The sequence below is a fragment of the Melanotaenia boesemani genome, chromosome 19 (assembly GCF_017639745.1).
Source record: "Melanotaenia boesemani isolate fMelBoe1 chromosome 19, fMelBoe1.pri, whole genome shotgun sequence".
Classification (NCBI taxonomy): Eukaryota; Metazoa; Chordata; class Actinopteri; order Atheriniformes; family Melanotaeniidae; genus Melanotaenia; species Melanotaenia boesemani.
The window spans coordinates 9,669,051-9,682,048 of record NC_055700.1 but is presented as its reverse complement, the minus strand read 5'-3'; the positions used below and the strand labels follow the sequence as shown (position 1 = coordinate 9,682,048).

Sequence of the window (12,998 nt, the reverse complement as noted above, 5' to 3'; positions counted from 1 at the left end):
CACCACAATACACTTTGCATTTCTGTTGCTTTTTATAATATCATCATACAATGCAATTTAAATGACTTACTTTTAATGATATCCCATAGCCAGATCAAAACTTGTAGCTTGTAGACTGTGTAGTTATGGCCGACAGGCTGCTGGTGGCTAAATGCTTACAAGCTAACAATATTTATGGCTTTCTAAGTTGTAACATTTTTATTTCCAAGATATTTGATTATTGCTGTTGTCTTAGATGGCAGAAAAACAAACAAAATACCCTTTGATGCCTGTTTTGTAAAAGGATGCAGGCCTGACTTGAGGTCCAAACCTTTGTCCTTCATGTATTTCCATGTACTGGGAGATGGCTTCAATTCAACAAGGTCAAGAGCCAGGTAAATTATTTGTAATAGTCCTAAATGATATTCAATAAGAAATAACAAATTACAAGTAATCTATGACATGTTTATTTTAGCAGACATTTATATAGTACCCATGCACAGCATGTCTTTAGTATAGTGACATTATTAGCTAACTAACACCTATAAAAAAGAATTATGGGTATTTTAGGACTTTAGGATTGCTTTTTTTCCTGCAAAAAAATTGAACACATTCAAGATAACTCATGCACAAGTTCTTAAAACCATATTCATAATGAAACGTCACAAGAAGTGCAGGTAAGCATAAAGAAACTGACACCACAGTCTTATTAGCAACTTTGTTTAATTCACTACTTCAAAACCGGATCAGGATTCACATCACAACACACAATGCACACGTATCCCTTACAGCAAAGCATACATTCATACCTGCAGATAAAAAATAAATTAATTCATGAAATTGGATTTTTGTGACTGGATTGGAATAAAAGTGGGCTTTTAAATGGATGGCTGTGGACATCAAAGTAGGGTACCAACTGTAGTGTAAGACTGTAGCATATCACTGGTGTGGATATATTATCTCTTGCTGGTTGTGCATGGTAAATATTCATCACAAAAGTTTTTTAATGGGCTCAAGTAATTTTCATGCTAGTTATGCATGCTTCCTGAGAGCTGGTGGAAATTTAAACCGCTGGATCACAAACCAGTTGGTCAAGGACATAATACAGAAACAGCTGTAAGAGACATGTGTGGGCAGGTATTTCAACGCATTCATTTTACTGAACACTTCAAAGGCAAGGCAACAAAACACAAATTTTACAATCATTGACCACTAACCACCTCAATATAATGACAAAGGTAAAGCATGGCTCTGGTGAATGTGTGGGATACAGACCAAATCCCTGAATCAAGACTCTTCCCCTCACTAACCTGTAGACTAGTTTTGGTAGAGCGAGCTAGTTGTGATCAACAGAACCATCAGCAGATTTTTCCAGCTCCTCCTCACAAAATCTGCTGCTACAACCTGGCAGCCGATCACTTGACCATGAAGTAACTTTTAAACGAATTGAGCCATGCGCTGAATGCTACCAAATATTTGAAACAAGATGCATCAAATAAGTGTAAACCAAATGCAAATTGCAGAATATAATCGCTAAAACATAAATAAAGATAACAGGTTCTCATCTTTGGGTACACCAGTTACATTCCCTCGTGTTAAAAACATCCCTTCAGCCTCTGTTAACAAACGTCCTGAAGGTGCAGGTCAGGGTTGTATGTGCAAAGTGTTTACTGTAACACCAGAATCACTCTTCCCCCCTTACTCAGTCAAAGTTTGGCTTACTTGTGTTAATACATCTCAGATGAGAATCTTAAGCCTTTTATAGATTTTTGATCAAAGCCCATGAAATTAAAGTAGGACAACTAAAGGAAAAGATTCTTCCTTACATCAGCCTAATACAAGAAATGAACTCAAAACGGGGAAATTAAAGTAAAACATTATGTAACACAGAATGAAAATTTTAAGGAGACACTTGAGGCTATTTACACATCTGTGGTGTAGTGGAATAAATTAAGACTAAGTAAGTTTTCTTACATAAAATGCACAAAACTATTAAAAGTGAATAATAAAACAAAACAAACACACAACCCCTTTATTCCTTATAGACGCTGATGAAACATTAACATTTACAGTCTGGATGTTTGCAGTTTCTAAGCCAGTAGATTGGTAGCTTATTGAGTTCCACTCTCTTTCTACTTCTGTGTTTTACTGTTTTTAAATCCTTCTTTGCTACAGAATGATGAAGATTTGGATCAAGCTTTAAGGCAGGTCTGACTCTTTCTTTTAATGAATAGCTAAAATGCTAAATAATCAAACTGCTTATAATTTCTACTGCCTAACAGAAACATTCATGCATGTCTGCCCACCAGTTCCCCCCCATCATTATTTTACATGGGTGCATCCTGCATCAGTTTAAAAAGCTACAAACAAGCCCAAGTGTTATTTCTTGTGCACCATAAAGACTGTGCAGGCAGACCACTATGCAGCAATGTGTGGCCTGACTATGCAAAACCTAAACATGTAAGCCCTCCAATCAGATATTAGCTACTGTAGGCATTGTGAAAACTGCAACTCTTTAACTTGGAGTACTGTCATAAGTAGGTAATAATGAGTAATTACGACTGCCTGCTCCTGCTGAGTGTATACTGGGGATTTTCCTCCTTGCTGTATCAACGCTTCATTCCACCCACTGTGGTTGGATTGCCATTAAAAAATTAAGTGGGAAATGCTGACAAAAGCAGGATAAAACACAAAAATGCATGGCAGCTCATCTGTGTATCATCTGGCTTATCATGCACTGATCTTCCTTTGTCACACAACTCTGAACTGTAACCTCCAAGTCTGAGTGAATAACCTGAGGTCAATTCTGTAAATTTAACAATCACAATCAATTCTGCTCAAATTTTCTGAAAGGCTTTTGGGGCAACAAAGATATTACATTTCAGCCCAAAAAAAGGGTTTAAAACTGACACCAGTAACAAACAGAAACACATACAACCAAACAAAAGGGTTAAAACATTAAAACCTACATTAAGGGTTTCAAGTTATAATGATAAATCCCATTTACACACCATGTGACAAATAATGAAGCCAACATTAGGCTGCTTGGATACAATTAGGTAAGAAATACAACAATGCACCAGAATAAGCAAAAAATAAATATTGCAACTGTTATGTAGAGTTGGGAAAGAGAAAAGAGGGAGATGTAGGATGGATAAAAAAATAAGGTGAAAATTCCAAGTGTAAGAACTGAGGGAAACCAGAAAAAGAGGAGGGTGACAAGGCAGATGCTTCACTCTGGAGCTCCATTTGCTGTTCCTGTCATTCTCTCTTCGTCTCCCTGCTTCTGATGCTGCAGTCTGGCGTAAGTCACGGCATCTCCCCTAAGAGAGGAAGAAAGGGAAAATAGGATGCGAAGGAAAGGTGGGAGTAATAGGAAGGTTATGCCCGGGGAGAGGTGGATACAAACAAATAAAGAACAAGCAGCTGCGTTAGGAGAAGAGGAAGCAGCAGCAAGGTTATCACTCGTCTCTCTTCATCAAGTTAATGTGCATGAATAAGGAGGCTCATTAGGATTGTTAGGCATTAAATAAAAACGATGTTAACTGCACACTGCATTTAATGTGAGAGCCTGTTTAATGTGATATAATGTGATTGAAATATCAAGAGACATGAGTTACTACATTGTTGGTACTGTTTTACATGATATTAACTTATGCAGGACAACTTACTTTTTGCCCAAGGATGCAAGGCCATACAGAACTCCTGTGGCAAAGGCGATGGCATTTCCAAATAATGTTGTAATGGAGAAACTCAAAAACACAGGAAACAGTGCCATCCTGAAAAAATACAACCAACATAACAAAGGAGGAAAAAAAAATCATTTAGTGCATGAGGTCTAAAGAGCCACATTCATAACAGTAGATCCATTCTTTCATGCAATGTTAATCACAATTCCATTTTTCATTTACTGAAGCACAGCCTTCCCCAATATGAACTGCGTACAATGCATAACTGTTCTCACCCACAGTAGAAGAAGGCTTTCTGCCAGGGTTTGAGTTTGTCTGCACGGGCTGCGACTGCATTAGCAAACTCTATGAACTGGCAACAGAATGGCACCTCACAAAGGAACAGCACGAAGGCATTCAACCTTGAGATGGGAGGAGGGGACACACACCCAGCAGAGCAGTGAATCATTCTGAACACGTCCACCTCAAACACAAGAATCTAAATAAACCAACTAAGCAAATAAAGAACCATTATGTTGTCACAAAAACACTTCTCCACTGAGCAGGTTGCTGACATTAGGGCTTCGACTAACTCGACTAACTTCGACTAATTAATGCATCTGCCTGATAGAAATATGGCTGATTTGTTGGGGTGTGAACTCTGAAGCTCGTCTAGTAACATCGGCAAAAAATATTTTATTGTTGTCAAGTCAATATTTGTTACGTGTTCTCATCAAAACTTTTTCCACTTCTTGAACATTTGAGCAGAAGGAGTGGCTTCATGAAGCATTAGCAGTGAAACTGTGCTACTCTGTATATGACAGCAACAGAACATGTGGAATGTTTGTAATGAATGTTTACTGTTTTTATTGATCCTCTAATATGAAAAATGATTAAAATATCTGGACATATGAACTCTGAGTAAATGCAGTCATGCTACATAAACCACAATAAAGAGGACTTACACCATCCAAACTCCAGCAGCGATGTTTAAAGGGTTCACGGTGACACAGTTCCACACTCCTGAGACGGCACAAGCTGTAAACAGAGACAAATCAAGAAGTCTGTTATCGCACTAAAGCAGGTGCAAGTCATGGCATGATAGGCTAAACATTAGCCCTGAATTACAGCTGTAAGTATTTAATATTCAATAAATATTACAACGACACGTGACTAGTTAAAGACCCATTTCACCGACTTCAATGTTATACCAAATTGTTATGAATATGTTGCTTTGTGAGTGATAAAGTTACTCTATAAGAACCAAAAACATTAACAGTGTGAAACACAAGCAAATGAAAAGTGAATGAATTGCAAAACATATACAAAATAAAATGTGTTTAAAAGGCAGCTTATGAGCTCTTCGAAAGTTTTTAAGTTCAGATCTTTTTCTATCAACATAATGCATGATGTGTTGCTCAATGCACAAGGCCGATGGGACGTGTCACTGAGATACTGGCTGACATATATAGTATAAAATCAGCTGCATCATGTATGTCAACATGACCTCTGAGTTAGCAGAGCACCATTGCCATGTGGAAGATGTGAAAAATAATCTGATGACCTCCCTTATTGTTTAGGCAGCAAAGCAAAGGGAAAAGAAGTCACACAGGAAATATGTGCCACACAGTATTCCAACAACCAATCCAAATGATGAAAATTAATAAAATAGAAGGACATGGAAGGAAGAATTATGTATAATAGTATATGTACAGTATAATGGAAGCTGGAAGCAGTGGAGTTAAATAAAGGTCATTAGGAGGGCTTTTTATTCAAACTACCGCTCATTAATTAAGGTGGGTACACACTACATGATAATCGAGTTGATTTTTGTCCCGATCTAAAGCCAGCAAAGGCCCGATTGTCGGATGTTAGCAAACAACATTGTGTCCAATTTTCCTGTGGTGTGGGGTGTGTTAAGAGTGATTTTGTCCGGTCCGCTCTGAAGGCGTTGTAAGGAGAGATCGTAAAAAACAAACATGTTTAATATTTGTGACTAGACATTCTGTAGTGTGGAGGGTACATAATGTCACGTGTACCAGAACAAAAGCCTATCAAGACGCGAGCTGACTCAACTGACTGACGGAAGAGGAAGTAAAAACAAGCAAAAAACAGGCCCTTTGGCTAGAGGTGGTCTGATGAATAAACAGCGTCAGTTATATTAATGCGCTACGTGTTTGGCAGTAACGGTAACACTGTTATTTATAACGCTGTTATTCCCACCACTGGCTGTTTGCAGAAACTTTTTCCATCGTCATTTTTCTTTTGTCTGTTTTTTGGAAAGTAAGAGGCCTAAAACAACCATAATTGCTTTTTCCTGTTCATCCGCCTTGTTTGATTACTCTGAAGTCTCGTTTGACTATGGGAGATTCAACTAATTTATATTTTGCACATTGTACAGCTTAAGTACAGAGGAATCATATGTACCACTTCTCCATCTGTGCTCTTTCTGATTATTATCGATGGGTCAGGAACTCCGTATGTTAAAAGTTAATTGTTGAAAGATAGAGTTTTGTTTGTTTTTAAGAAGATCAATGCTTAAAGTAAATCACTAATAATTCTGTGCTATTTAAAATGGACAGTGTAATATTTAGAAAAAACAACACTGGCTGAGCTGAGCAGTGATGGAATATAAGTTTAGGATATCTACTAATGTACTGCCCTTTATATTTCTGTCATTTGTATATTTTCATTGCAGTTTATTAAGTGCAAATGAAATGATCAGTGGAGTGACAGAAACGTTGAATTTATAGTTTTCATGTAAAAGGGCTGTAACATTTAATGTTTCAGCTTAATGACTGTCATGATCTACTGTTTTTAACTATACAGCTAAACATTTAATATATATTTAATAAAAATGACACATTTTGGGCTCTTGATAATCATGATGGCTGCAATTGATATAATCTTGTAGTTCACTGTAAAAATACCCATCAGACTGAGCAAGTACAGGAAAAAGTAGTTGCAGATCTGATCAACATTTAACACAACCTGCTGCAAATGTAAAATACTGCTTACATACATACACCTATAGTTATGTTTACTAATATATAGCATAATGCTAACTATGTCATTTTTTTGTTCTGAGTTCTTATACTTACTATTATTTACTTGAAATATCCCCACTAAACTTACATACTTTTAAGTAATGCTTAGTTACACAATGAATGCATAACTTTTACTATTCATGGCAATTTATGAGCCTTGATATCATCTTCTTTATTTAAAGGCTCGGTGTACTTCCTTCATCGCTGGTGCTACCCATGATCTTTTGTATTTAGGAGTTAACGCTACACAAACCTCTATCATATGAAGTCTCCGGAGTGACAAGAAAGGCGCCCTGTGAACTGATGGACCAAACAAGCCCTTGGACCAAACACTGGAAAGAACCATGCAGTGTATCCTGCCCCTTTACATCATCCAGCCTTCTCAATAATACAGGACCCATTGAATATGCAGTAGTTAATGTGATACAGGGACTCTGGTGTCACTGAGAAGTACATGGATAGAAAAAAAGGGGGGAATGAAGGGCTGCAATGCTGCTACAGAACTGCAAAGCCAGTCATTAAAAATCACCCCTTTCTCATACTGAACTCATGAGGGGAATATTGAACAAACACATCTGAATCTTTGTGTTCATATCTGCAAAATTAGGAATGACAACCAAGAAGAAGGAAAAAAAAAAGTCATAAAACAGGCGGTGCCCACCAGAGACTGCTGCAGGGAGAGGACAATGACAAGGCTTTTGTTTAACAGCAGAGTGAGAAAAATAAGACAAACAAAATACTGCAAACTGGCACACAGCGAAGCTCAAACAGCAGTCATTTTTACCAGATGTGATGGTACGATTTTGTGTTTGTGAAAGTACAATTTATTGACTTTTAAAACTACTCACATATTCCTCCCAGAATACCAGCTATTTTGCAGAGCCATCTGTACCACCAGGTCATGCCATCATCCTCCGGAGCGGTTTTGGTGGGCGCTGCAGTCTCTTCGGCGTTCATTGTGTTGTACTAGCTAAGTCTGCTAAAGCTACCCACAGCCAGTTCTCACAGATGTCAGCCTGAGACCACCCAATAATATCTAGGTTAAGTTCGCTAGTGGCGACAAACTAACTGCTAACTAGCTTACTATGATACTGCAGTTGCGTTCAGTTGACAAAATATAACTTAAACTATATGACTTATTAAGAAATGTCTTTCACCTAGGTGATCGTGATGGGGCCAGCCGTAAGATGTTAACAGCAGCTTTCCCCGTCAGTCAGTAACAGCTAACCGGCTAGCTGATGCTAAAAAGCATCGCCACCAGCAGCCACTAGGCGACGCATGTATCCATAACTTTAACTGATTTTTCAAAAATGAATAAAAGTTATACCAAATACTACTTTTAACAACCAATGTACGATTATAAACACAAATTTTGAGGGTTAAATTAGCTGCTCTGTTGCTCTTCCCCGAAGGAGCTCTACCAGTGTAAGCGGTGCATTGTGGGAGGGATTTAATGTGCGTCATTTTTTGTTTACATGCGGGGAGTGTTCCGATCTGCATATTTGTTGTAATGAATATTTCACTGTACATTTTGCTTGTTGCACTGGTAAATTATAAATTAGTAATTTTTTTAAATATATTTTTAAAGCAATCACCTTTTATGATGAAGTAATAATATGCCCTAATTACAATACAGTTGAAATTTTGACTATCACAATGTACTGCTCCAGGTAGTTTAATAGCACTTATTAGTGTTATGGAAGTATGAGAGCACCCAAACTGACTCGTGTGGCAAAACAGTTTTGTAGTTGCAATTTCTGGGTTCATCAAGAACTAGGCAAGCTAATATTCAAGTAGCAGGATTGGCATGTAATTTTCTTTTTAATTATTTGTGTGTGTGACAAGAAAATACAAATAATTTAATTATTAAACGTTATTAAACAAATATGTCAATGAATAACGATTTTTAAAGATGATAGGAAGGTCTAGCAGGATTTTGAGAACCTCTTAGCAGACATGGTCTTTAAAAGGATTGTTCCAAAATCTGAGCTGTGTGGCTTAAAAGCATTATAAACAAAACCCTGCAGCTCATACAGTTTCAAATCCATTACATAAACCAAGGTCAAGAAAATCCAACTTGAGAAGTTGGACTGAAAAACTCACAGTACTTTTCATTTTTCCAAATATTTTATTATTAAATTATCTTATCCACCTTTAATAATTTATTTGTACCTATACAAACATACAAAACACTATTCACTATCTATATATAAGTTATTCTGTTTCTGTCATTCATTTATGCTTGACAATGAGATGGTGAAAGCTCTCTACATGTTGATGTTGCAGTAGAAAATAAATTTTCCCATATTTTCCTCTTCACATTGTAGCATCTGTAAGAATAATACTAGCTCATAATTTTGAGGTACAACATTCCTAAAATTGCATATCAGTTCGTCACTAGTGTCAAAATCAATTGTAAGTGAGCACCTAAGGCTTCACTCTGACAAAAGAGTGGACTGTAGAGGCTTCAGAGTCCGTTGACTGATCCTCCTCTTCTCCTCCAACTGCATCGATTTTCTTTTCCCCATTGGTGCACGGCACAGCATGTCATCGAGGGTTCGCGGAGTCACCTGACCAGCTTGTTCTAGCTGAGTTACTATTTGTTCCACTTTTGTCTTGTGTGGTTGCCCTTCACACCGTAAACAGAGCAAATCCACCTGAAAAAAGTCACAAGAGGCTACTGAGTCACCTGTTTCTTCAATTTAGTCTTGCAATCTAGTTTAAAAATTAATTGTGGTTCATAATAAGAAATCAAGAATCCTTTTTTTTATTATAAAATTAATTTTCTATAGTTTTGATAATAGAACAAATGTGTAATGTGAACTTGGAGGTAAACAATAACATTCACTGTAGAAATGTATTACTGCATCCTAAGCAAACTACGTGCAATGAAAGTATTTCATCTAAACACCATCTGTGTTTCACCTACCACTTCCTGTGAAAACTCAGGCCTTTTCACAAAATACGGGCTTTTAGGCAACATGGCTGCTGAGAGGATGGAAATGGCATCAGCAACTTGTCCTGACATTGCTAAAACGAGAACCTAAAGCACAGTAAAAAAAAAATATGTATCACTGAACAATAGCAGCATGGAATATTGTAAAGCAATTACATATCCCATCTTTACCTTAAAATTTTGGCACAATTTGTTTTCAGTGCTTATAATTTGTGAATACAAAGATTTAGCCTTTTCTAGGTCATTCTGGGGGGAAAAAAGAAGACAACAGATATTTTAACATTTTCTGCATAATGACTGTAGAGAGTTAAAAAAAAAAAAAGAAAAAAAGATACAGCTCACCCGTCGTAGTGCTAATGCTACAGCAAAGCAGTATGCATGCCTGGGGATGACGTGCCCTTTGGATTGTTGCTCTTCGATCACAGCAGAGCAGATCCTGTAGGACTCTGCAGTGTTCTGTTCAACATAAACAAAACACAGAAACAACCAAAACACATTAACTCCAAATTCAAGCCTTGATACTGCAATGTTATATTAAAATCAATCTGTGGATAAAATATTCTTAACATTACCAGTTTATAGCAGGTAGCAATTTCCAGCGTTATTGTGTCTTTGTTGAATGGTACACGTCGGTTCCTCATGACTCTTAGTACTTCCATAGCACCTGTAATAATCTGAGTTTAGAATATTATATACATGTAAAAATAACTGCAGGGAAAGTGAAAGGTTTAACAATCACTTACTTTCATATGAGCCTTTAATAAATAACATGTCAATAGTGATGTTATAAGAAGTTGTGTCGATGAAAAATCCATTCATATTCTGCAAAAAGAAGTGAGAGGAAACATTATTGGTGCAAGCTGTCAAAGTATTTCTTCATTGTTATCAGAATTTACATTTTATCAACAGTCAACAATTTCTGTATTATTTACCTCATCTGTTATTGTTGCAACAGCCATTCCCTCCAGACCAAGCTCATAGCACAGTCTCATTAAGAGAGGGCCAAACTTGAAGTCTCCATGTAACATGTTGCGGTTTTCTCTGTGATACCTTGTAAGTGTAGATCAAGAGATATAATATATACACATCAGGTGTTTTGCAAGTGGTCATAGTCAAGCTAATTTTTATACTATATGGAAATAGAAAAAAGAAAATACAGAGTGGGAAAAATACAAGGCTTTCCACAGTTTGTTTATGAGATTGAAACTGCCAGTTTTACATGTGGCATACCTATAGATGGCTTCTCTAGCTATCAACATGTCATCTGCAGAGTGGCACAGGTGAAGAAGAAGCTTCAGCTCATCTCGCAGAATCAACTCGTTTCTTTGCATCTTCTCTTTGAACAACTCGATATAATTTCCTGTATAATTAAGAAAATGTTTTTTTTTTTTTCTTTAAACATAGTATGGTTGTAAATGACAAAACTCCTTTACCTTCTGATCCAGTAACAAGGTGAGAGACTGCCAGCTTTCTTTGTTGGAAGTCTTGCAATTTGATAACATCTTCTGACAATAAATGCCTCTTAGCTGAAGAGAAAAACATAATTTTTTAAAAAATTAGACCCCCTACTCATAAAATATTAATCCATTCTACTAATAATCTAATATCAGCAACAGGACAAACATTAATGGACAAGTTTGTTTGTTATTTATGTTGGTACTGTCCAATTTAATTTCCTATTAAATCAAATGAGAACGTGAGTCCAAATTTTTGACTGGCAGTGTATAAATAGATGAGGTTATCATATGGCCTACCCCGAAGTGGCATTAGGTGTTACAAAAAAAGATTAAATCATACAAAAATGGGTAATTTCTCGCCCAAAAACTGATAACCATGACTGGTCCAGAGAAATCCAGGAAGGGGCCATGGGGCACAGCCTATCTTAAAAGTAGTAAAAGCCTCTTTTTAGGTTACTGCTTACTAGAAATAATAAGCAGCAACAAATGGGTCATTTTTTACTGTTATTTACGTTTAATGTTAGTCTTGCACACCTAAAAGTATTTATGCACATACTTAAAAATGTTCTCATCGAAAAACTGTAACAAGTAGTATTTTAAATTACTAATATTTATTCACATAAGTACTGTACTGATGGATCTGCGAACAACAGCACGCTACTTTTGCTCACACGAGAATTGTTTTGTGGTTGCTTTACAAGGTGCTAGCTTTACCCTGTCTATAAACTTACTGTAGGGTTTTGTTTCTCTTACCTCCAACGCAACTGTCAATCCAACCTGACTGTAAAACACCACACAATACTCTTTTAGAGGGATCGTATAGCAGCGACCGACAACATTTACCAGCCAGTCTCCCCAACAGCGCCATGTCGCCCACTGACTGTACCATGGTGAGCAAAACATAGGGTGTGTTTTTACATTTAGTTTAGAGTTCAGAAATGCCAGCAAGAAGACTTTAATTAATTTCAGAATACACTTTATAAAAATCATTATATCAATTTGAGCTGGTTGACATATCTAGCAATTTGTGTTACCTTTTTGTTTTTTCGCAGATTGTAGTTGGTACCTTCCAACATGGCGCTGCACATGTTGCCGTTGAAGCAACTTGTCGTAATTTCAATTGCGATCTTTCATACTTTGACGTTTTCTAGTCATATTTATATTTTAAGTGCCATAAATTGTATTTTAAAAAGAATTTAACATTTCTGTTCCCCCCCTTTTCCCCTTAACAGTCATTTCAGACATTTCACCATATAACCTGCAGATGGTGCTGTTGTACTGCCTAACATGAGTTCACGTCTGGTGCACTATACAATACAGTGGTAATAATAAAAATAATAGTAGATTACTGACAAAGACTTAAAAGACTGTCAGGAATCTAAAGCTGTGTGGTTAACAAAAAACCTTTTAACCTTAAACTCAAAATAAAATAAAATAAAATAAAATACACATTTCTTCCCCAGTTAAATGTTATTTTCTGTTTGAAACAGCTATAGTCAGATCTTGTAGACACTCTGACTATAGTGTGTCACCAGAGAGACATACATACGTCACCAGAGAGAGATTTCAACTTAGTAAACTATATTTTTGTGTTACTCACTAAATGTAATAAACTGCCTCATTAATCTGGCTTGGAATGACCCTTCATATAAGGCTCTACAATACCATACAAGCTTGTTTCAAGAAGAATATAACTAAACAAAGAGTAACTTTATTACTAATATTTTTTTAAATTTGTGCCCTTAAGGTACATTTTTGGGATACTCTATAACCTACTTTAAAATTTTACCCACCTGTTTTGTTAAATATAAATGTCAAGAGACATTTAGGCAAGAAAAAAACAAAACAAAACAAACAAACAAACAAACAAACAAAACATCAAATACATAAA

General features: G+C 36.5%; 2 protein-coding genes across 2 annotated transcripts; both read right to left on the bottom strand.

Annotated features, from left to right (window-relative positions):
• Window positions 1-683: 683 nt before the first annotated feature.
• On the bottom strand, window positions 684-8,121 carry cacfd1 (calcium channel flower domain containing 1). The gene is made up of 5 exons (XM_041969676.1): window positions 7,543-8,121; window positions 4,613-4,685; window positions 3,944-4,069; window positions 3,651-3,758; window positions 684-3,302 (listed from the first exon to the last, which is right to left on the bottom strand). Exons 1-5 carry the CDS (start codon window positions 7,649-7,651, stop codon window positions 3,212-3,214), a joined length of 507 nt encoding a protein of 168 aa, XP_041825610.1. The 5' UTR covers window positions 7,652-8,121; the 3' UTR covers window positions 684-3,211.
• Window positions 8,122-8,810: 689 nt separating this feature from the next.
• Window positions 8,811-12,011, bottom strand: ptcd2 (pentatricopeptide repeat domain 2). Its single transcript, XM_041969675.1, has 10 exons — window positions 11,861-12,011; window positions 11,084-11,176; window positions 10,881-11,010; window positions 10,583-10,700; window positions 10,394-10,472; window positions 10,223-10,314; window positions 9,993-10,106; window positions 9,822-9,896; window positions 9,624-9,737; window positions 8,811-9,351 (listed from the first exon to the last, which is right to left on the bottom strand). The coding sequence occupies exons 1-10, from the start codon at window positions 11,994-11,996 to the stop codon at window positions 9,130-9,132; spliced, it is 1,173 nt and encodes a 390-aa protein (XP_041825609.1). The 5' UTR covers window positions 11,997-12,011; the 3' UTR covers window positions 8,811-9,129.
• Between the last annotated feature and the right edge of the window lie 987 nt (window positions 12,012-12,998).